The 23,731-nt window shown below is 34.4% G+C and overlaps 3 protein-coding genes across 4 annotated transcripts; 1 reads left to right on the top strand and 2 right to left on the bottom strand.

The window, feature by feature from the left end:
- Positions 1-3,315: 3,315 nt before the first annotated feature.
- On the top strand, positions 3,316-3,633 carry LOC132174615 (uncharacterized). Its single transcript, XM_059586247.1, has one exon. The coding sequence runs from the start codon at positions 3,316-3,318 to the stop codon at positions 3,631-3,633; it is 318 nt and encodes a 105-aa protein (XP_059442230.1).
- A 3,755-nt stretch (positions 3,634-7,388) lies between these two features.
- On the bottom strand, positions 7,389-9,383 carry LOC132174707 (fructose-bisphosphate aldolase, cytoplasmic isozyme 1). Its single transcript, XM_059586351.1, has 3 exons — positions 9,121-9,383; positions 8,337-9,019; positions 7,389-7,962 (listed from the first exon to the last, which is right to left on the bottom strand). The coding sequence occupies exons 1-3, from the start codon at positions 9,275-9,277 to the stop codon at positions 7,600-7,602; spliced, it is 1,203 nt and encodes a 400-aa protein (XP_059442334.1). The 5' UTR covers positions 9,278-9,383; the 3' UTR covers positions 7,389-7,599.
- Positions 9,384-9,637: 254 nt separating this feature from the next.
- LOC132173713 (uridine kinase-like protein 3) lies at positions 9,638-19,068 on the bottom strand. 2 transcript variants are annotated; one of them, XM_059585295.1, is made up of 15 exons: positions 18,963-19,068; positions 17,375-17,538; positions 16,706-16,797; positions 16,330-16,399; positions 15,719-15,837; positions 15,388-15,484; positions 14,446-14,525; positions 12,732-12,926; positions 12,317-12,400; positions 12,154-12,214; positions 11,429-11,489; positions 11,037-11,130; positions 10,871-10,943; positions 10,289-10,371; positions 9,638-10,163 (listed from the first exon to the last, which is right to left on the bottom strand). In XM_059585295.1, the coding sequence occupies exons 2-15, from the start codon at positions 17,526-17,528 to the stop codon at positions 9,987-9,989; spliced, it is 1,440 nt and encodes a 479-aa protein (XP_059441278.1). In that variant the 5' UTR covers positions 17,529-17,538; positions 18,963-19,068; the 3' UTR covers positions 9,638-9,986. The 2 variants fall into 2 exon arrangements, with proteins under 2 accessions (XP_059441278.1, XP_059441279.1); XM_059585296.1 differs by lacking the exons at positions 16,706-16,797; positions 17,375-17,538; positions 18,963-19,068 and having other exon boundaries at positions 14,446-14,530; positions 15,388-15,625.
- Between the last annotated feature and the right edge of the window lie 4,663 nt (positions 19,069-23,731).

The following is a 23,731-nucleotide window of genomic DNA, read 5'->3' as shown; positions in this document are numbered from 1 at the left end:
ACAAGGAAATATAATTAAATCAGTCTGGCAAATACGGGAAATATCAGACTATATTAATTCTAACAGTTTTAATGACCATTTTTTCAGGGAGAGCTATTATTCAAACGCAAAGGTGGCTCCCCCGGCCCCCGATGATGAAAAAGAAGGATATTGAAGATGACTATGGCAATATTTTATAGTAGCACTGGATGTTTCTCTTTTTATTTATTTTACATATTTAAGGTTGTCACACGTACACAGAGCTAGCCCCTGTCTCTCGTATCAATGATGTACGTTATCAAGAAGCATTTTAATAATAAAGTATATTATTTATCTACAATTTTATACTCCCATACAATAATCTAAAACGGAGATGTTAGCGTCTTTGTCTTGGCGTAAAATTACTTTTGAAAAATATATATATATATATATATATATATATATATTTTAAGTATTTAATGTGAAGAAAAATAATAGCAAACGAAAAATATTTTTGGTTTGACTGAAAAAAACTTTTTTAATTTCTATAAAATAGTTTTTATTTTTTAAAACTTTAAACTATTTTTCGAATTTGAACTCATTCTTAAATCGCTAGACCACTGCCAAAACACCAGCCATGCCTCCACTAAGATCCACGCCAAGACCCTGTTGGGACCCTGCAGGAACACTGCCAGAATTCCATTGGGCCTATATATGATGAAACGCCGCCAGGACCCCGCCGGGCCTATATCAAGCCCTTTTGTTTTTTGTTTCTAAACCGTTCAGCTAAAACAATATAGCCCAAAAGTATAATTTTGTCGTGCTCTTTTCAAAACAAAAATATTAACAAACACTCTAAAACACAAAACATTCGAAATTACTTTTATTTTTATGTCTAATTAGAATATTTTTCTAAACAAACAAAATAACACATTCTAAAGGCATTAACAAACGGAGTGAGTGGTACATATATAGTCTGTATATAATATGATGCAATGTTCATGCACTCAACTCTTAATCACAAAACATTAAAACGTCATCTTCTCTTTCTATATATCAATATATTACTCTTGGTACGTGATAATATTTCCTATAATTAGATTTTTTTAGGAGAAAGAAAAATAATAAAATTAAATTTAAACCGTTAAAAAAATTACAATAATTGTTTTTAGGGCATGCACCTAATTATTAAGCCAAATCGAACTAAAGATAACCAAATTCATTGAGCAATATTATTAATCATGATGCCCTGAATCATGCATGGAGGTGAAAATTATTGGATCAAATATTTAATATATATGCATGCCTCAAAAATTAAATAATAGTTGATCAGGATCGGAATATATAGTAATATTTGGTCCAAATGCCGTCAGTGAGTTGACCAGGAGTCTCCAAATGCAGCCCAACCACTTGATGCCCAACTTTAATTTGTCTCCTCAATTATTAATTTGTTTAGTTTACAATAAGATGCATATCGATCGTTCATTGTATTATATATATATATATAACAGCCGGTGCAAAATTCTGTCAATCTTGTCATGCCAACGTACGTGTATATTGCAAACGGCATGCTTCAATTCCCTCTTTTTTATTATAAACATTTTCCTCGATCTAAATTAAATTTTATATGTCTTGTCTTGTGTTGAAATGGCATATGTCGACTACAAGCATGTAATTATGTTAATTCTATTAAAATACATGTAAAGATTATATATTTTAATAGACTGAATTTAAAGAATTTTTTATGACCGAATTTTTTTGAGATTTCAAATGAGGGTGATGGAGAATATGCCGCATTCAAATTCTCTTAGCTAGAATAGATACATCAGTAAATTGATAGTCGTTTTGAAAGAAGATTGGGAAAATCAGCATTAATGGAAAATGGTGTTATTTTCGTAAGGAAAATTATTAGGGCTTTAAAAAATAAAAATAAAAAAATCGTCAGTCTAAATTATTTTCAAAATCGTTTAAAATGGGTCCATTACCTATTTGCAAATAGTGGATAATAACCGCAATAATCTCGCGGATGCGTATAGTAAAAATATGATGCATATATCTAAAAGTGATATCCGCATTAATGCGGTTGCAGTTATTGCAAATAACTGCATCTACAAGTACACTCCTAGTCAGTCGTCCCCCCCAAACTTTTTTAAAACTCCACTATTACCTTCATATTTCACTTTTTGTCCCTTCAAATTACTATTTAGTCCCCTCAAAGTTTTTTTTTGCTTATTATATTAGGGATAAGGCTGCACTTCTTGTGCAGTGTGAAAAACAGTTGTTTTTTTTCTTATAATATTTAAATAAGACGTGCAGTGTGAAAAGACTCTGAAAATTTGTAACTTAAAGGCTTCTTCTGCCTTTTTGTTTATTTTATTTTTCTACCAACAATAATAAAATGGTTAGTTAAGAGAGAAAAACTTATTTTTCATACCTTAAAAGTTTTATAATAATAAAATTAAAAAAATTAAAATAATAATAATAATAATAATAATAATAATAATAATAAAAAACCTTTATATTTTATCTTTTTGTTATGTACTAAATTTATTTCAGAGGCAAATTTAGCACAAAATTGGGGGCTTAAAAATTTAAACATTCATCTAAAATTATATCACTTTTTTATGAGGTAGATCCTTAAAAATTAGTTTTTTTTTTTTTCTTTTTTTGGTCCCCCCTCATTCAAACTTCTAGTTCCGTCCCTGCCCCTAGTCTCCCTAAATTAACCGACCACTTCTTTCTTTTTTTTCTTGGCAGACTCAGATCTTATGATCAATACAATCAAAATATATACAACCCAAACTTGAAACACCAACACAAATTGCCACCCCACCGGATGTCATGCCCCTATGGATCCTACCATCCTAAATTGGTGGCATGTGTCTCTCTCATCTAATAGTTCTGCACTTTCTGCAAGAGACAAGAGGTCCTCTAGTAAATATAGCAACCTCACCATGGTCGCTTGCTACCTTTTGGATAGTTCATGCTGCTTTCCTTCCTGTCTTTTTTTTTTTTTCCCATTTTTTTTTTTTAATGAAAAAACAATTGTTTATAGTGGCATACTCTCTAAAGAGTAAGTTAATTTTAGTTTGACGCGATGATGTAAGGCCAGCTAAGAGACTGGCCATGGAGTTTTCTCCTCCATTATTTTTGTACAAATACATGCATGAGGTGCACATGCATGCCAGCTTCATATATTGCAGATATATGTGACCTTCTCAGCTATGACCAACCCTTCAATATTGCCGGCAAAACTCTTCAATATATTAATTGCTCTATAATAAATATACCTCCAGTGTTATCATTTCAGCTCACTGAGCTCCATATATCCCTGGTTTTCATAGATAAAGGAAATTAATGGCTCTTCTGAGAAGACAATATGCTTACTCAAAGATCGACAATGAAGACCCAGAAGAGAAAAGGCATCGGCTGGCACAGTTGTTGATCCAGAAAGTGCTTTTGCAGGCGGATTCACGAAAGAGTCCATCAGTTTTGAGAATTAGGATATGTAGGTTGAAGGTTAAGATTGGGAGGAGATTAAAGAAGCTGAGGAAGAGCATGTTTGCGGCAAGAGTTGTTGGTACTCACAAACGAGTGATCAGTATTGTGAAAACATGGAAGCGCCTGTTTCACCGTGGAGAGACCATTGTTAGCCTGCCTTCTGTGTTCACTTGATGAAGTTTTTTTTTTTTTTTTTTTAAGTTTTTCTTCTTGGTTTGTCATGAATGATCTGGTGTTACTGTTTCATCATGCAATATTGGCATGGTTTAACTGCTTTTGTATAATCTTGCTTGAAGCTTGAGCTGAATTCTAAGACCCTTTCAAATAGTTTGATCATTCTTCCCTTCTCCCCCACCCCCCCACACACACAAACAAATTAACAAAGGGTTAATTTAATCCTCCACATGCACTGTCTCTCAAGTATGGTTCAAGTTGCCCGTCAATAAATGAGCTCTAACACTTAGTATGTTAAATGAACCGGTTCTTACAATGTGTTTGAAAACATTCTGCTTGTTCCCCTTTTCTCCCTTTCCTTCGGATTAAGAGTGGGAGATACTCCCTTTTGTAATCATTTTCCCTTTCCCTTTTGATTATAAAGGGTTAAATACCTTTCAGCCCCCTTTAGTTTAATTAACGACTTTATTTTTTACTCTCTAGGTTTCAATTCGTATCACAAATGGTGTCTGGGTAATGGAAAAAAAGGGAGATGGTACCTTTATCTAAATTTTGTCCAAAATTTGACGAAAAGCCACATCAGCACCATTAAAAAATCGACTTGTGTCTATATATTAATTAAAAATATTAGAAAATTAAAAAATAAATAAACAAACAAACAAACAAATAAACAAACTAGTGTAAAAGGGATGGCTCGAGCCACCCCTTTGGCCCTTTAGGGTGGCCAAACCACCCCCAAAGGCCAACCCTAATTTTTTTTTTTTTTTTTTTTTTTTAATTGGCCCCAAACCGCCCCCAAGGGCCAAACCTTTTTTCCCCAATTTTTTTTAAAAAAATTTTATAATATGTTTATTTTGTATTTTTAATTAATATATGAACACATGTCGATTTTTTAATGATGTTGATGTGGCTTTCCATCAAATTTTGGATAGAATTTAAACGGATGTACCATCTCCGTTTTTTTCCATTACCAAGGTACCATTTGTTATACTAATTGAAACTTAGGGGGCGCGCAAAAAATAAAATTGTAAAACCACGAGGGCTGAAAGTATTTATAGAAAAAAAAAAATGCCAAGAATTGCTGTAATTAATTATTAAGGCATGACTTTTTATTCATTACACACAAAAAACAAAAAAACAAAAAAAATGATATTTCCTTCGTAAATGTGAAATTCTCTAAGCCTGCAACGAATAAATGCAAAAGAACCACGCTTTTTCTCCTTCCACATGCACCACCCCCATCAACTGCATATAAATAAACATGCATGGCTGCAGCCTGCAGGCACAGATTACCACAGAATTTCAGCTTCACTCTCTTCCTCGATCGTTTCATATATATTGGTGCTCTAGGCATGACAGAAGTTAAGTTCAAAAACATCTCCATCACTTCAACCCTCAATGTTCGTGAATTCAGTAGCTTTGATGAGCTAACAAAGAAGATTAAGCAATTGTTTTACTTCTTCCGTCATCCGGATTCTAGCAATAGACAACCTACCGATGAACAGTTGGAAGATTTCTCCCTTGATATTGTTTGCGTTTTTAATGGAATAAGGTATTATATTGATGGGAAACGCTTAGTTCCTTTTCCTCATGAATTTGATGCTAAAGATGTTCAATGGAGGTGACACAACAAACCCTTTCTTTCTTTTCTTTTTTCGTATGGAATATATATAATTAATTACCCCTTGTTCTGTTTTCACTCGTTTTCTTCCTCTTAATTTTTCAGCGAATTCAAAATTCACCCGGTGGACTTGGAGATAAAGGCGAATGATGAAAAGGAGAATAAAAGGAATAAATCCATCATGTGAATTACACTCGGCCGACTACTTAGGGTTTGTTTGTACGAAGTAAATGATGTTAAAATATTAATTAAATGATTAAAATTTATATTAAAATTTACTATACGACTCAGCTGGCACATAAAAGAGAGATGGATTTTCACAAAACATAAAAAATAAAAAATCTAAGACCAAAGTCTTTCTTCTTTTTTCATCCCCCTTTCTCCATGGGAAAAAGAAATTACGAGACCCAAATACGTTGGACAAGATTTGTATGGGCCGGCCAAAATCCTGTCCCTCGTCCAATAGTAGCTCAATCCAACCCAAGACCGTTGGCCCACCACGCTTCTGGTGCGCCACTCTGATTATTGCAATCTATTAAGAAAAGTACGCTCATTAGAGCAACAATGTGTAAATTCCAGGCCTCCAGTGGAGAATCAACCGAATTAGAAACCCCAACACGCGGTTATTTGTTTTGTAAAATAGTTACTTGCCTTTCGGTTTCCCTATAGGCCAGGCTATAAGGGAGTACAATGAGATAAATGCTTCGTGGAAATTTAATCAATTTTAGAAAATTAAGAAGCTTCTTGTTCTTGTGAATTTCATTATCATAAGCACCATCCCAAGTCCTGTCTTCAAATTTGGTAGCAGCCCCACATCAAAAGCTAGCTCTTATGCAGAAAGCTACAACTTTGTCCAATTAAGTGAAATAGAATTCGGTGCAATCTCACTGACTAATGCACGTAGTAGTGTCCGTCAATCCGTAATTTTTTATTTATTTATTTTTTTTAACTATGGTTGATAGACACTGTCACATCAGTTCAATAAAATAAAAATGTAACATATAACATTACTATTTCAAAGAATCCCATCTGCAAGCCTTATATTCCAAAGAAATCCCTTACTCTGGCTCATATTCCTTTCATGATCACTTGGGTGTTAGTAATATAAGCGAAACTTTGTAGAAATCATAACGAAGCCTTAGTCACTATTATCATCGTCATATATTAGAATATTAATTAAATACTTAAATTTATTCATTTTTATTAATTTAAACTTTTAAGACGAGTAAGTAGTTAAATTATTGGTGATAGTGAATTCCATGTAAAAGGTAGATATATGAGAAGTCTCTTAATGTGATGTCAAATCCTTTGTTCTTTTATAAATAAATCTCAACAACCCCCATGCCTAAATAATGCCTGTAGGGTTCATATCCATTTCATCATCAAAAAGAGGTATTGAAAGGAATGGCCAGCCCTAGCTTTACTTAAAATGAACACAAAGTGACATTCCCAGAAGCTTCCCGGCTATGAACAATGCATATCATGAGCAGCTCCTTTTCTCTACCCTCTCCTAACCCATCATCACTATATATATAAGCATGAACACTAGCTCGGAGAGATCAATCAAGTGAAGAGAATCTCATTATTTCTTTATATATATAGTCATCTTGAAGTGCTGTTTTAGGCATGGCAGAAACTGTGTTTGCCATGCAAATAAATCTACGCATTTATATTCGTGCACTGAAAGACTTTCACGAGTTGAAACGGAAGATTGTGGGATTGTATTACTTCTTCAAGCAAGTGGATTATTCCAACGAGGAGAACCCGGCCCAGCAATGATGAAGAAGTGCTGGAGCGTTCTTCCCCATGAATTTGCTCTCTCTAGCGTTTGTTATGGAAAAAATTAATCATTTTCAGTTCAATATTATATATATATGTGTATGTATTGTGTCCTTTTAAGAAAGCTAGGTTTGTCATTTTAAGGATGTGAAAGAAGATTAATATAACTAGCTACTACCCCTTTCTTTGCATTAATTTGAATTTACAAGTAGTTTTTTTATGGCAAAAAGCTCAGTTTCCCATTCAAAAAAAAAAAAAAAAACTCTAGTTTCTTGGAGAGCCTTAAGAAATTAAAGCAAAGTGAGGGATTTTAATTTGGTCCCATTCGGCTGTAGAAAGATGTTACGCATCCATCTATATATAACTCATCTCTTTAGTAAATTCATCATTAAATTTACAAATTCAATAGTAAATTTGTCCATCTTTTATGTAAAAATTGACAAAAGAAGATCGAAACAAAACATTTCTCTTTGTAGAATAAGTATAAGTAAGCAGTAAAGAGTGAAGTTACAATTGCATTAGGAATTATATAATAAAACTCCATTCCATGTAGAGGCCAGGCCACATCAGTACTTGTAACCCTTGACAAACAAACTCTCAGAAGCCAAACCACCATCACCCCCGCCGGTATACTTTCCTAGAGTGGCCTCCGAGTTAGCCTTGCACCTCACCAAGAACGTCTCCTGAGCTTTCCCAACATTCTCCTTCTTTCCAGCCCATGTCTTGAGCGTGCTTTGCTGCAAAGCTCGCCCAAACGAGAAGGAAAGAGTCCATGGCTTCAGCACCTCCAACCTATTCATTGCGTTAAGATTACGCGTTGCCTCCTCCTCGCTTTGCCCGCCAGATAAAAACACAACCCCTGGCACTGCCGCCGGGACAGTTCGGTGGAGTGCGGTGACTGTGTACTTAGCAATCACCTCAGGTGCTACCTGTGCAACAATGCATTTAGGAAAAGCTATATATATGAGGAAAATGATCATTTCCATTTCAAATCCTCTTCATTTTCTCCGGTTAATGTATTTAGAAGGGTAAATTTGTCCAAATTTTTTTTAAGTTAAAATTTTTAGACAATACTACCCTTCTAAATACACTAACCGAATGAAATAAAAAGAATTTAAAATAGAGAAGACCATTTTCCTATATAGGAAGAAAATGAACTGGAGAATATCCGGCTAATTATAGTTGATGAATACTTTTGTCGTTTCATGTATAATAATATCGTCTATTATAACTAATTGGATTTAAACTGGAAACTATCCAAATTGTACCTCTCCAAATTCAGAGCAACGAGTGCATTAATTACCTTTGGACTATCAGAGCCAGGGGTAACCATGTTGGGCTTTAGGAGTGTGCCTTCAAGGAGAACATGGTGATCATTGAGAGCCTTGTAGACTGCTGCAAGCACGATCTCAGTAACAGCAGCGCATTTCTGGATGTCATGAGACCCATCAGTTAAAATCTCAGGCTCAACAATTGGCACCAGCCCATTCTCCTGGCAAATGATGGCGTAGCGAGCCAAGCCTTGGGCGTTTTGTTGGATTGACAGCTCGGAAGGCTCGTGAGGGCCAATCTTGAGAACGGAACGCCACTTTGCAAAGCGTGCGCCGGCCTTGTAGTACTGCTGGCACCGCGCTCCGAGCGAGTCGAAGCCTTGGGTGGTGGTTTCACCGTTGGTGCCGGCCAACTCGACCGTGCCCTTGTCGACCTTGATGCCTGGAATGACGTTGTTTTCTAGAAGGACTTCGACAAAAGGTTTTCCGTCCGAGGTGTTTTGGTAGAGGGTCTCCTCGAAGAGGATGACACCGGAGAGGTGGGTGAGGGCGTTAGGAGAGGTGAAGAGAAGCTCCCGAAGGGCTTGGCGGTTGGACTCGATGTTCTCCACGTTAATACTGGCTAGACGCTTTCCAATGGTGCCGGTGCTCTCGTCAGCTGCCAAAATGCCCTTCCCAGGGGTCGCAATGTACCTGGCATTCTTCACAAGCTCCTCTGCAGAAACAAAACCACCATTGTTTTCCGTTTCATCATCAAGAAATCAACAAACATTACGCAGAAATGTTGTGTAAAAGAGAGAGAGAGAGAGAGAGTACCTGCATACTTTCCTTCAAAGGCCGACATGGTTGAAGGTACGAGACGGTATATTGAGTTGGATAAAGAGGGCGAAAGTGCAAAAACTAGTTTACACGAGCACCAACCTATATAGATCAGCTTCCATCGAATATACCCGGGGAATCCCAACCAAGCCATGCATCGCCACGTGTCCAAAATTAGCCCACCGAGGGGCTTATCATCCTCGGATAAAGCAATGAGTGATCACTCTCTTGCCCCAGTGGCAACTCATCCACCGCTAATAATATCCATACTCACCTCACGTGAACTCGAAATTGTGTGGAAAAGCGCTCCCCCGTCATCCACTTTGTTCTTTCCACTACTTGAAAGAGGTGGTTTCGATTAATCTTTTTTTTCTATTTCTTTTTTAGTAACCCGTCTCAATCTGCTTCCAAAATCAAGAAACATTAGAGACGCATCTTTTGATTAATTAATAATTTAATATTATTATTAGAATAAAAACACCAACGTTTAGAGTAGTGTAGTGTAAAAAAAAGATGACGGAACAAAGAATGTTTGTAATATAAAATTATGTCCGGGTTCATAAATACAAATATCATGTGGAGGCCTTGCCATCCGAGACGCATTTTATGCTGTGATAAAAAAATATAGAAACCAATGGCTTTGCAACCAACCACCCCCCTAGCGTGCAAAGAGTTTCTATAAAAGGAAAAATAAAATAAAATAAAATGTAAAAAGGATGATAAATTTCTAAGTTCAACCGAGTCAAAATTGTTTCAAAAGTTCTCAATTGCCAGATGTGGACAATAGCAATTAAGCAAATTCAGCTGTCTCTCCAAATTCCCTGCTCGTGATCAACTGAAAATGAGGATTTAGACTAATGGAACTACTCTGAAGAGGCCACCATTAGCTGGTCGTCGTCATCCGTTCCGAAATATCGGTCTCCAAACTCACCCATGCCAGGTATGACACGGAAATCTTTATTTAGACCAAGTTCAATCTCAGAAGTCACAATCTTTATCCTTGGGAAGCTTTTGCAGACCATGTGTACACCCTGAGGTGCCTGGTGAGAGATTAATAATGCAGCATTACTAGGAGCGACTCTAAGCATAGTCATGGGAAAGAAAATGATTTGAAGGTAATAGGCATTACAACAACCAGAAGCACTTCTGGACAAAGTTAACTTACTGATATGAGATTGAGAAATATAATGTTGGACTCAGGCACACCCTTCCTTATAAGTAGAGAGATAGCTTGAACAGCCGAATTCCCTGAAGAAAAAAAGAAATTATAAGCTCTTATAACTGTTCTTATCCTCGGTAACAATCAAACCTTGCTTTATTTAAGTGTTCATTTAGGTTTACGATTTTAAACCTGCAATTTGAAAAATGTAATTAAGCATTTCATAAAATCGTAATTTAACCCATAAAATTGTGCGTTTTTATAAACGCACGCACATGCTTGCATTTGAAAACACAAATTTTTCTATGTTTTTAAATCGCAATTTTTTTTTAAAAAAAAAAAAAATGTACTCTCAAACAATACATTTTTTACAATTTGGTTTAAAATTCGCATTTTTGAGATGCAAAATTGCAGTCCCAAACGCACTCTAAAGCAAGCTCATACATATTCTTTGTGATGTATGTGACTAAAATGGGATGGAGATGGAAAATAATGATGTCCCACGAGCATGAAACTATACATAGTCCCTTCTAAAAGAACCAATAGCTACTCAAAAAGGATAGTGGTTTTTATCTGAGAACAACGAACCTGTCCCTAGGATAGGATCCAACAGTAACACATGCCTTTCTGAGATGTCTGTTGGCAACTTTTCATAGATTAGCTGCCCAGTAAATGAAACATACAAAAAAAAAAAAGGTCAGAACCAAGGAAATGAAACACATGCACACACAAACACAGATAGAGAAGCACAAACCTGCTGGCCGTTATCACCTTCTCTATGAATAAGAATCTTCCCAATCTTGATACCTTTACAACATGCTCGCAAAGCATTCTCCATACTCTCACCACTGGCATCAGTTAGGAAAATGCTTAACATCCAACAATGACAATGGAAGGGGGGTTCAAAATTTGAAAGGATGCCAAGTACACCATGTGTAGAGGACAAAATGGTTTTGAGAAAAAAATAATTCTGAAGCCAAATGATCCAGCTATCATTGTATGAAATTTTGAAATTTTGATACTTCTACTTCCAGAGCATCAAAAAGATCATCAAATTATATTCTTGAATTAAAGATGTCAAATAAAAAATTAACTTTTAGAAGAAAAAAATTGCTAATATACGTGCGCTTCGAGTATTTGGACTACCTCCTGATGACAGAGACACCGCATAACCTCTTACAGAAATCCACACCAGTATACACGGACCCTGTATTTACAGAAGGGAAAATGTTGTAAAAACAACACATAATAAAGAAACAAAACATAAAACTGACTTCTCATTAAAATCGCATTAGCTGCATTGTCATTTCTCAGCATCACGAAGAAAAAAGATATAGCTTGCGAGTTACCACTTCATTTAACTTTGAATTTCTGTAATATATTCACCCATATGTACAAGAATGGGAAATAATTTTCAATATCTGGCATGTAAGACCTCAAGTTTCTTTTAATAGCTTAAAAAAAGTGGGAATTACTTGATTGACGTCTCTCAATAATACAAGCTGTACCAAGAAAAATATTAATGGAGATATCATGGAAAATATGAAATCTGAAATTTCCCTATAAGATGCTTCAAAGCATATAACTAATATTGATCGTCTGACTTGTACAGTAACTAAAATATACAAGAATAAACAATTTTCATGTAACCAGAGGACCAACAAGCACATCGTCCACGTCATAATTAACTACTGAAAAAGAAAAGCACTTCCACGTCGCACTAAAGCATATAATATTCACATGATAACACATCCAAAAACTTTCTTCAGCTGATAGTTTTCAGGTGAATGTAATCAACAACAAATTGAGTTCCCATATAAACCAATATCAATATTTCAAAAACCCATAAAAGTACATTAATACCAGCTTACCAGTTGGAGTGATCACTTGCATTTCGGTAAATGGAAGGTGTCCAAGTCCATGTTCAACAACCTGGTCAAGATGCAGGAATCTTGATGAAAAATAAAACTAATTAAAGAATCCAAGTAAAGAAACCATCAAATGACCCATTGGCTGAAAGGAACACAAACCCACCAAACGGATTAAACGATCAGCATAGAAAATAAAGTCATGCTTCGTTGTTTGAGAATCACGTATAAGGGTATGCATACCCCGTATCTGCATGAGACCAAGAATAATTATTAGACTCAAAGAACCATGCTCTATTAACCCTCATAGACACATAAACTTTGAAGCTCCAGTAAAATTACATCACTAGAACATCATTAAAAGAGTAATGCTAAAAGTAGGACTTTTGTTCCCCTTTTATCCTTCCAAAGATGATGTGCTTTTAAATCACCATTGGATCAAAATCCAATAGTGATTATCCCAAATCCAATGCTGATTTTAAAAGACACATCACTTTTGAGGGGATAAAAAGGCGACAAAAGTCTTACTTCTAGCATTACACTCTATTTAAAAAGGTTAATAAGTAGGAAGCAAGGGATACCTGAAAAGTTGAATGAATGACATATAAATTAGGGTATATTTTACAGAGATCATGCTGACCAAGCTTCGTACGAATATGTTGTACAATCAAATCAATGGCTACATGATTATCTCCCCCACGGGGAATAATGATATCAGCGTACTTCTTTGTAGGAAGGATAAAGTCATCAAAAGCAGGCTTCACAAATTTGGAGTACTGCATCAAAACAAGTGTATCAAAATAATGCAAATAGAAATGCAACATACACACTCAGAAATAAGATAGAATATATAAAGTCCTTCATCCAACTTCATATAAATGGTGATCAAATGTAAGAGAACTTAGCGCCCATATACAAACAAACGAAAAACATATACATAGATATTATATAACAAAACAAAGTAGCAAACCCAATAGAACCCTCCCTAGAAAACAAAAACAAAAAATCTTTCTTCTTTCTTTCTTTTTTTTTTTTTTTGATAAGTCTCTCCCCTGAAATATATAAAGGCATGAAGTACAAAAATATACATAAAATAGTATAATCTAGTAAATTCAAGAGCTTAAACCCAACACCAATCTTTTTCTGTTTTATGATAAGTGATTTATTAAAAAGGAGAGACATCCAAGAACACAGGTATAGGAGAATCCTTAGAGATATACTAAAAAACCCAACACCGATCTCTAATAATCCACTTCTAAGTTTATATATATATATATATATATATATATATATATAAAAAATAAATAAATAAGTAAACGAAATATCATTAGAGGCCCAAACTAAGTACAGAGGGAGTATACAAGAGAAATATCTAACTAGAAAGAGAAAACAAGTTAAGAAAATCATGAAAACTAAGCAAATTAAAATCTAAGGCAGTTGTCCAAGGATAAAGAGTTTTGAAGAAGAAATAATTTAGTTCCACCGCTGTCCTCTCGCGATTTTCAAATCATTTATTTCCTTCCAAAGACACCACAAAAGGCAGGCCGGAACCAACTTCCACACAGCTACACAATGAGGACTATCTCCCAACCCTCTCCAACAAGCGAGAGTCTACTATTCTTCTAGGCATAATCAAAGCTAACCTAAGACAACTGGTATGACCAAAAAAAAACCGCCGAACCCCTACTAATATTTTTCCATACTCACCTAATACAACCCATGAACCTCATTAGAACACCACACACCCATGAGCTAGAGCTCACTACAATTCTCCATAAGGACTCTCATGCACAAAGTGCCAAAGCCACTTACCTAAAAAGAGCACGGTTGAACAAAAACAAGTTTCAGACCCCCACCCACTAATAACTATGTCTTTCCATTTCACTAATAACTTAGTTAGACTCTTGCCTCCAACAAGGTTAATCCTCTCCATTTCACTAATAAATATGTCTTTCCTCCATTTCTCTTCATCACTCTGTCTCTTCCTCCAAACCATCAAGAAAACTTAACTCCTCCAAGAGATTCTTTTTTTGGGCTCTCCACATTGTCAATCGCTTCCTAGTTCCAGAATTTTAGGTCAGTTTTCAAGGCCTTAAGTTTGTGAGCCAAAACAGAGCTTGGGGAGCCTTGGAAATGAAAGGAAGACTGCCACTATATATATATATTCATTGCGTTGCTAACACAAAGCCTTATGGTTCGTTCACTAGTGCAGCAAGCTTAAAACCAATAACAGATTAAGAAATTATGGTTAAGATATTTATGCTAGCGCAATTGATAAATTGAAAAGTTACCAACCTGATCAAGTACTGCACCAATATCCCTGCCCTTCTCAGCAGTGTCACGCCTTATCCTTCTTGCTAGACGAACATCAGCATCTGCACTGAAAATTTTACAATGTGAAGTAACAGTCCAACTTAGTAACACAATGAAATCACATCAAATACATTCTTAACTACATATATCAAGAAAAAAAAAAATCATTCTTTTAGTAGAAATATCAACAGTTGGTGTCAACAATACACAAGAAAAGAGCATCTGAAGGAACCAAAGCAACAGTGCCATATGACAATTGTAGCACGTACACAGCAGGTAAATTCTGGTGACATCTAAATTCTTATATCTCCAAGACCATGACGGTTGAATTATATAAATGTACCTTATGTTGTTTAGAAGAATTAATACATTTCATTCACAAGAAGTGCAAGTCCCAAGCAACTAAACACTTTGTCAGGTACACTTATGAGTTCAAATGCATTAGTTCAGGTAACAAATTGTAAGTTATAGGACTCAAAACACATGCTGAACTTACAGTATTGGAAGTCTACCTAAGCCTCATTTTCTCATATAAAGAGCAAATATAGGATAAGAAAAAAATATAAAAAGTCAGGTGCAAGGCGCCAGGTTCTTAAGATGCAACTGGCTTCATCGTAACAAAAATCGAAACTACAGATCCGAAATATTCCTCATAGATAACTTCTAATGGCCAATATATTAAAATACGTTTTTTTTTTTATAACGAGGAACCCTTCCAAGGCAAGGGCAATTCATGTACCCACCCCTGTTGCGTAAATCTCGGACCCATGTAAAGAACTTTAAATGCAAATTATTAAAAAAATAATGATAATAATAGTAATACTACACTGTATTTTACAAAATACAAGTTCTAGTAAATCTGATAAGCTTGAGATATGTAGTATAACATCTAAATTCTAAAAACGGAAAATAAAAATAGAGGACCTGTATCGACAAATATCTTCATATTCATCAAATCTCTGACTCGTGGATCGTGGAAAACGAGTATGCCTTCCAAAAGTATAACATCTGAAGGGTTTACCTGCCGATGGCAATATAACAAGTATCTTTATTTGCAGTGTCAAATACATTAATGTCATTGAACTCTTGTAAAGAAAAGAACCAAAACCCAAAATTCCAATGCAGGTAGTTGTCACTCCCAAGATCTCTGCAGTAGCTCTTTCTACAAGGAAAAAAACAAAAGAGTGGGGGAGGGGGTGGGGGAGGGGGAAGGTAGAATGATATATATTGTAGCACACAGTTATGAAAACTGTACCCTTCTTGCTGGAAACACATTGTGTTTGTAACTCTTGAAATCGTAGTTTGGAATATCTACTGCTTGCCCATGCCTCAACTTTTCCATAACACATAACAGTTTTTCGGTGTCAAAAGCATCTGACCAAAAAGGTAATTTAGCATTAAGAAGAATCAATTCAACAAGCACAAATTGAACCAAACAGCAAGCACAAGAAAAGAATAATAAACACCATGCTTATGTTTATCAAGGCTACAAACTGAATAAATTGAATGTGCCTTCCTACCCTTTTCTTTTTAGGTAAGTGGTGCCTTACTACCTTACTAATGAACTATTTATATGATTTTTACAGACGGTGATAAATCCTATAACCAATGGATGTACAGGAATTGACATTACTAGTAAGTGGTAGCCCTTTGATAAATCTATAACACTAGAAGCTACTCGTAACCTACTTGAACCATTTCCAAAAACGCAATTCTTTACTGGGAAGATATATGATAAACTTGGTTAATAACTAAGTAGAAGCAAAGGGTTAAAGAAAGCTTATTCCAGTGAATAACTGGGGAAATTCTATAAATGTCATTGTTTTAATGATATTCTTCAGACTTTAGTTCCAGAATTGCCCTTACCAGGATGGTCAAAATTGTAGTCATGTACTAGGCTAAGTTCCTCCTCAGCCAAAGTATGATAAAAGGAATCCTGCAGTAAGAAAACCTAGCATGAATCTATTTTTCACTATCAAACACAAAAGAAAGAAGAAAGAAAAAGGACCAAACCATCCAGAAACTGCAAAATAGATTATTAAAGGAATTATTAGAAGATCCCAACTAAATTTAAAGGAGCAGAAACAGCACAAGACACTTGCATACACTTGATTTTTATTTTTTTTTCTCAATATTTTACTATTTTAAGTCAAAAAATACGGTTAACATTAGAATAAACTTCTCTATTCAACCTCCTAAAAGCATTTGAATTTAACAAAAAAAAAAAAAAAACAGAATTTACCTGGTTAACTAGTACAACACGTTGATCATGAAGCTGCTGGATAATCAAATCACAAACTGTTGTCTTACCAGATGCCGCTCCCCCACCAACCCCTTCCACAAAATACATTTGAAAATAAATGTTTTGGATGAAGATGAAGATGAAGAACAAATGAAAATATGCTAGTTCCTTATAGTGATACATAATAGTTTAATAAAACAGTGGGCATACCAACACCATAGGTCAATTGTTGAAAGTAAAAGTAATGCTGTAGAATCAAAAACTTGTACACACTCGGAACTCACTAACTCTTTAACTGGGCTCTGCTATAATAGATTTAGAATGAACAGATATAAGTCACAACATTCTAGATTCAGAAATACACGCATAAAACGGTAATTGCATTTCTAGCTGTAACTACTGGCTACAATCACTCAAGTTTCTTTTTCATGCAAGTTTCTGGTTCAAGACAGGTAAGAGGATTGCCCATGGTAAAACAATCAATCTTCACCTGTGTATGTTGGATACTTCCAAATGCATATCAAACCAGATATACCAATCAGTGTTCCTTTCTATCTTCTTCATTTTACGGGCACCCTTTTCACTTCAAGTATGATAGGGTTGCACTACCTTCTGCTGCTTTTCAAAATAATAAAATAAATTTGCACATACTTCCACACCAACACTTACCAATAACAAAAGGCTGTTTATGCAAATCTTCAGTCGCAGAAGTTGTTGGTAGTTCCATCTCTTTAATTCCCTGCTCCAGAGAATCCATGTGAAATCCAGAAAAATGAACCCCTGAGGAGGCCTCTATTAAATCCGCAACTGAGTTAGAACCCATGGGCAGAGACCTGCACATGAAATTTTAAGAACAAAGCACAAAGGAGATCATAAGTGGAGAAAACATCAATATGAAATTTCAGACTATATACAAATTTAAACTGGTCTGCTATCCTCTGAAAGACCGAAAGTAAAACTTCTGTAAATTTCACATGCAAGTAGGTACTTGATGCAGTTAACTTATGCAGAATGACCCATTTTAACTCTTTTAGATTGTAGATACAAAGCAAGCAAACCAATCACAAGGTAACAGGTCAAGGGTACAAGTCACTCAATGCTATGTTCAGGAGAAAATTGGGTTGGGTGAGTGTGATCATTCTCTAAAAGTACTTGGATGTCAGAAAATTAATGGCATGCTTAGGACCGAGGTACAGAATTTGACAAAGAGATGTAAGCAAACAAAAAAGAAGTCTAAACAGGCAACCAAAGCTTAGTGAGCTCAGGTTTGGTTTTGGTCAAGCCACCCAACGACAGCCTAATCTTGATCTTTTAGTACAAGCCCACTTACCGTCCACTTTCCCTTCTCCATACACCCAAAAAGCTGCCCACCTAGTTTATGAGCAGGACCAGGAGTATTCCGAGCTCCTGGATGACATTTGCAAAATTTGTCCTCAGATACAGATTGTGCAAGCTTTATATAAGAAACTAAAGGCCATATGTAATCACCTGCGTGGGCTAACTTGGTTGTTATATCTTATCCAAACTTCTCCCCAGCTATAAAGATGCCAAGGCTTTTTCCGATCTTTATTTATAGAATTAAAGGAGTCATTCCTACTCTTTATTCTATCTATCTTTCACTAGTTCAAGCAAACAACAACAACAACAAAGCGTTTTGAAATTCGCTTATCATGTTTCAATTAAACTACCCACTTATCACCGTCTCAAATAAGACCCTTCATTCCGTGTACCGCAAGGACCAATTTCCCAAGTAAGTCAATGTCAACTCAGAATCATCGCTATACATCCCTAATTGCATTGAACACGGCACGATCACCGCCAAGTCAGCAGCATCACGACACCTTAAAGCAACTCAAGAAACCTCAACTACGACTTGTTTCATCATTGTCCATTTACGCTCCCATTGCAACACATCCACACATACATATATATATATATAGTACATATAAAAACATCAATACACACACAAAATTCTCAAATTTCAAAATCAAATCCCAACTGATCTCCATCAAAACCATCAACAACCTCTAAAACATACAATCAAATCACATTCCTGGCAATATCATATTTTAGATCCAATCAAAACCACATAACAACCAGAAATCACACAGCTTACTTCCCAAAAAATCACAGAATCAAAAATCAAAATCCCCGATTTACTCAAATCAACCAATGCAATAAAATATCATCAAACATATATTACCGAAACACAAAAAACAAAAATAAAAACAATTAAAATGCAGATTATCAACTATACCTGAAGACGAATAGGAAGAGCAAATTCTAGAGAGAGAGAGAGAGAGAGATATTTGGAGGCAATTTCTTTTTGGGCGCGTTGTAAAAGAAACTTACAATTACGTAGGTCTCAGAAAGAGACATTGGGTCGAGGGTATTTATAGTGGATCCTGGGGAGGTGATGGGAACGTTGCACCAAGTTCGTGTTCGGAATTATATTTATGGGCCTGAAGTTTGGATGAAATTACGCTGCGAGCCACTCCCGCTGAGCGAGAGATCTGTCCTGTCCGTATGGTGAAGCAGTAAAAAAGGCCACCAATCATGTATATATTTCGGTGGGGACCTGTAGGGGTGGAGTGATTGTGATTTTGATTATTTAAGATTGAGCTTCCAACTTGGCAATGAATCGGAAGTGGGGTCTACCTCTTTTAACTTTTCTTTTTCTTTTTCTTTTCTTAATGAGATGGTGGGGGACAGGGGGTAAGGATTAAATGGAGATTTTGGAATATTCTTCCAGATTTTATAAAAACTAGGAAAAACAAATCAAATTTAATCTTTAGATTTTTTTTTAATTTTGGCAATTTTTTTTCTTAAAAATTATATTATTAAATTTTTCTTTGATTTCAAATAAGTTCTTCACTTAACTTAATTTCTATTAATTAATGCTATATCATATCAAACAAATCATTTAATATAATGTCGCTCTCGTTTGACATATAATGCTACCATGATAGGTGTCATGTGATGTAGTTACTTTAAAATTACAAATGTACTTTAAATAAACAATTAAAATTATAAGTATAATTTATAATTTAACTTAAAGTTGTCATATGGCAAGTATAGTGAATACATGACGTATCAAATGAAAGTCGCATAACATTAATTAATTGATTTGACGTGACATACTATCAATTAATTTTACGATAAGTTGATGGAATGAGTTACTTAAAACCAAATAAAAACTTAAGGACTTTATTGTTGAAATTGAAAACCTAAAAATCAAAATCGCATTAAAAATTAAGAACTAAATTTGATTTTCCCTAAAAAGAATTTAGTTTTAGTTTTATTTTCTTATTGGCATTTGCATAAAATTGGTCAATGTTTTTTTTTTTTTTTTTCCTTTATTTCATAGATCCAACTAATTAATAAATTAATATATTTTATTTCGTTTATTAAAGTGCATTGACATGTAATTTCACATCCGCACCTTTTTTTAAACAAAACCATGGAAAGTATTTTATGAACAGAAATTTCTTTCAAAGCAGTCTCGATGAAATATCCTAAAATAGTGTTACATGTCTATAAACTTTTAAAAAGCACATTAAATTATTAACTTCATTAATAACAGTTTACTAACTTAGAGCATGTTTTGGATTGCATTTGAAAAATAGATCTTTTAAGTCAAAAAGATCTTTTGGACAAAAGTTTCATTTTTAAACTTTTACTAAAAGTGCGGTTTAGCCATTTTTAGGCTTTTTGAACCCTTAAAAGCGCTTTTAATTTTTTCAGACTAAATTTAATATACCTTTTAAATGTTTATAGACATTTAACACTATTTTAAATGGGTTTGAAGGTATTTCTTTCATACTGGTTTGAAGGAAATTTATGCCCGTATTCTATTTGGGCATCCATTTGAAAAAAAAAAAACAAAAAAAATTGTAATTTTAGTCAATTTTAAGCATTTAATACCTTCTTCAAATTTGTAAAAATATTATAAAAGAATTATGGCCCTGTTTGCCAATGGCCCTAGAATGGTATTGTAGCCTTTTTTTTATGAATAAATGTTTGATTGGTTTTAGTGAAAATATTTTGTAAGAAAAAGTGAAAAAAAAAAATATATTTTATATGAAAAAATGTAAAAAATTTGTTTTGTAGTGATTTTTTTTATTTAAATAATAATAATAAAATAATTAATGTAGTATAAAAAGTAGAGATGTTAAAATTAATTTTGATGTGAAATTTTTTTTTTTTTTGGGATTGAGGGAGGCCCTGGAACGGGGCCATTGGCAAACACACCCTATATATCTATTTTTTTTTTTTTTTTAATCCCATGTTTTAAAATTATTAAGCCCGATATACATAAAAAAAAAATATATGGAGATAACAAGTGGATAACAAGTGGATAATAAGCACGCGAAAAAAAAAATAAAAAAAAAAAAAAATTGTTGTTGTTATTATTGACCATTGATTTGAAAGTGACTTCATTGAGTCTCAAATTATTTTTATAATCCTGACACATCATATCAATGAAAGACATCCATCTATGTATATTTCAATCTTTTATTTTTTTATTTTTTATAATAACAATAATTATCTATATTTCCAAGGGATTCAATAGTAAATTTTTTCATTTAAAAAAATCCATTTGAAATTTGTATTAGCGTTGATAATTAGTTTTAAAATTTTAGGAATATCTATTTTTTAATGTGACAGTCACCAACCATCATATATCTTGATGAAGATTACTCTTAAACATAATTTCAAATAAATGCAATACATCATTTTCAAATAAAAAAGTTTCCACTAATATGAAGCCAAAACAATAAATAAATAAATAAAGTTAAGAGAATTTACGGGTACCTTCTAATGTTGGACACGTGTGGAATAGTCATATGACGATGGCACAACTTGCATGATTGGTCAGTGGGTGGGCACTGGGCACGAGATTATCTCTTAGATCCGCCAGGTGCTTGATTACATGGTGGGACCCGTGGCTGTTGGCTTTGATCGCAACAGCTGGCCATTTTTAGATCGACGGCTTTAAACTAATAGCCGTAGTTTGCATGATTAGCCACTTTCTGATGTAGTGGCCGCGCCGCCGAGCTGTCTGATGTAGTGGCCGCGCCGCCAAGCTGTCTGATGTAGTGGCTGTATGGTTACTTCAATTAGGTTGAGGTGGTTGTACGATCAATTTTTTTTTTTCATTGCAGGTACACATATGGCTACATTTTTTTTTTTTTTTTGAATTTTTAAATAATAAATTAGTTCATATCCTATACTTGCTTTGTCAAAATATTATTACAATAAAGTGTAAAAAAAATTTATAAGCTGAATTATTTATTAAACTAATTCATTAATCTAAGGTTCAGTCATATCTAAACTAACGAGAAGTATAGTTGCTACAAATTTTTGCCTATTATAAGCTTCTACACAAGAGAATTGAACAGTAAAACTCTCATCAACCACCAAAATAAGTTGTCGGTCGAGATGCCACACGACCCACACATCCCAACCCACTAAAATCTCCACCGCCATTGTCAGTGGGGATACCACACATCCTTACTCGCCAAGATCTCCAATGCCACTACTAACCAAAATATCATACATCTCGACTTGCCAGAATCGTCATCATATCAACATATCTCTTTCATCTATAAGACAGCAGTTTGGAATCTCATAGCAACAACAATTGCTTTATGTATAAATTGACGGAGTTATTTTATATTAGGCTTTTAATTATTGGGAAAGTCGTCCTCGTCGATACTAAGTGTCTAGTTTTAACTTTCAAATGTTAAGCTGGACCTATGCCATCAAAGACGCAACCTCGTCCTGTGCACCTACATGAAGACGTTGCCTCAAGCATGACCCAACAAAGAATAACGATTCGACAACTTCACCAATAATGATTCTACAAGTATGAAGCCATGAGTATGAAGGCTAAGACTTATGGAAGGCATTGGGCACTCAAATCTTGCGGTCTCCACTAGCACTTGATGACAAACACTTTTCTCTCAATATAGAACGCCATAAGCAATCCAAACTGTGAGTGAACACAACATTTCCAATGCCCGACCAATTAGACAGGTTGACCATGAGGATGGTGGCTACTAGTATGGATATAAACTACCAAACACTCACTCAATCATCCCACAACATAAAAACTAATTAGAAATATACAAGTTTACCATAAAACTATACCCAAGTTTAACTGAGAAAATACTTGCCCACGCGACTTGACCTTGCCCTTTTTGACCCAAGCTAACATGAATGTTTTTGGTTCACATTGATATTGGCTTTTTGGGTTGTCAACCAAGGTCGAGTCAAAAGTTAGAAATAAGTGGTCGGGTGTTAGAAAAAGGTGACCCAACTTGGTCCAATAGGTCCATAGCCACGTGGCATGTACATGGTGAGAATTTGGCGGTATGAAGGGGTGCGAGTCCATAATGTAGCTCAGGTGCTGTTTAAAAAAAAAAACATATTTGTTGTAATTCTTTTAATGGATCAAATTTAATTTTATTCACTATCTTTATTTCATAAAAAATATATATATAAAATTAAAGTTAAGTAAAATCCATCCCTAATAAATACGCTCTTTTTTTTTTTTATTTTTTTTTTATTTTTTTATAACAATGATTGTGTATGCATCCTTGTCTACATGTGCTTAACCGGGTGGTACACATAACCTGAATGACAAAGTTTTCTTTCAAACTGAGTTAAAAAGATTTATTTCAACATAATCTATAAAAGTGACAAATGTCCATTTTTTAATAACATGTGAGATGCACATGAGTTTTTAATAAAATTTATTCAAACTTTGTTCTTATTAAAAACTTTGAATAAAATTTATTCAAACTTTTATAGAACCTAGTTTGGAGGAAAACTATCCTAAATTGAATTATTTTTTTTTTTACAATTAAAAAACAAAACTCTAAAGGATTGAAATTCATATAAATTTATTTTTAAAATTTATAAAAACTAGTTTTTTTTTTTTATTCCTACATTTAAATTAATATATACAGGCAAAAATGAGTCAAAGCAAGTGGGTCGCATCACTCACTAATTTAAATGACT

This window comes from Corylus avellana, chromosome ca3, assembly GCF_901000735.1.
Source record: "Corylus avellana chromosome ca3, CavTom2PMs-1.0".
NCBI lineage: Eukaryota > Viridiplantae > Streptophyta > Magnoliopsida > Fagales > Betulaceae > Corylus > Corylus avellana.
This window is presented reverse-complemented; position numbering and strand designations above follow the sequence as displayed.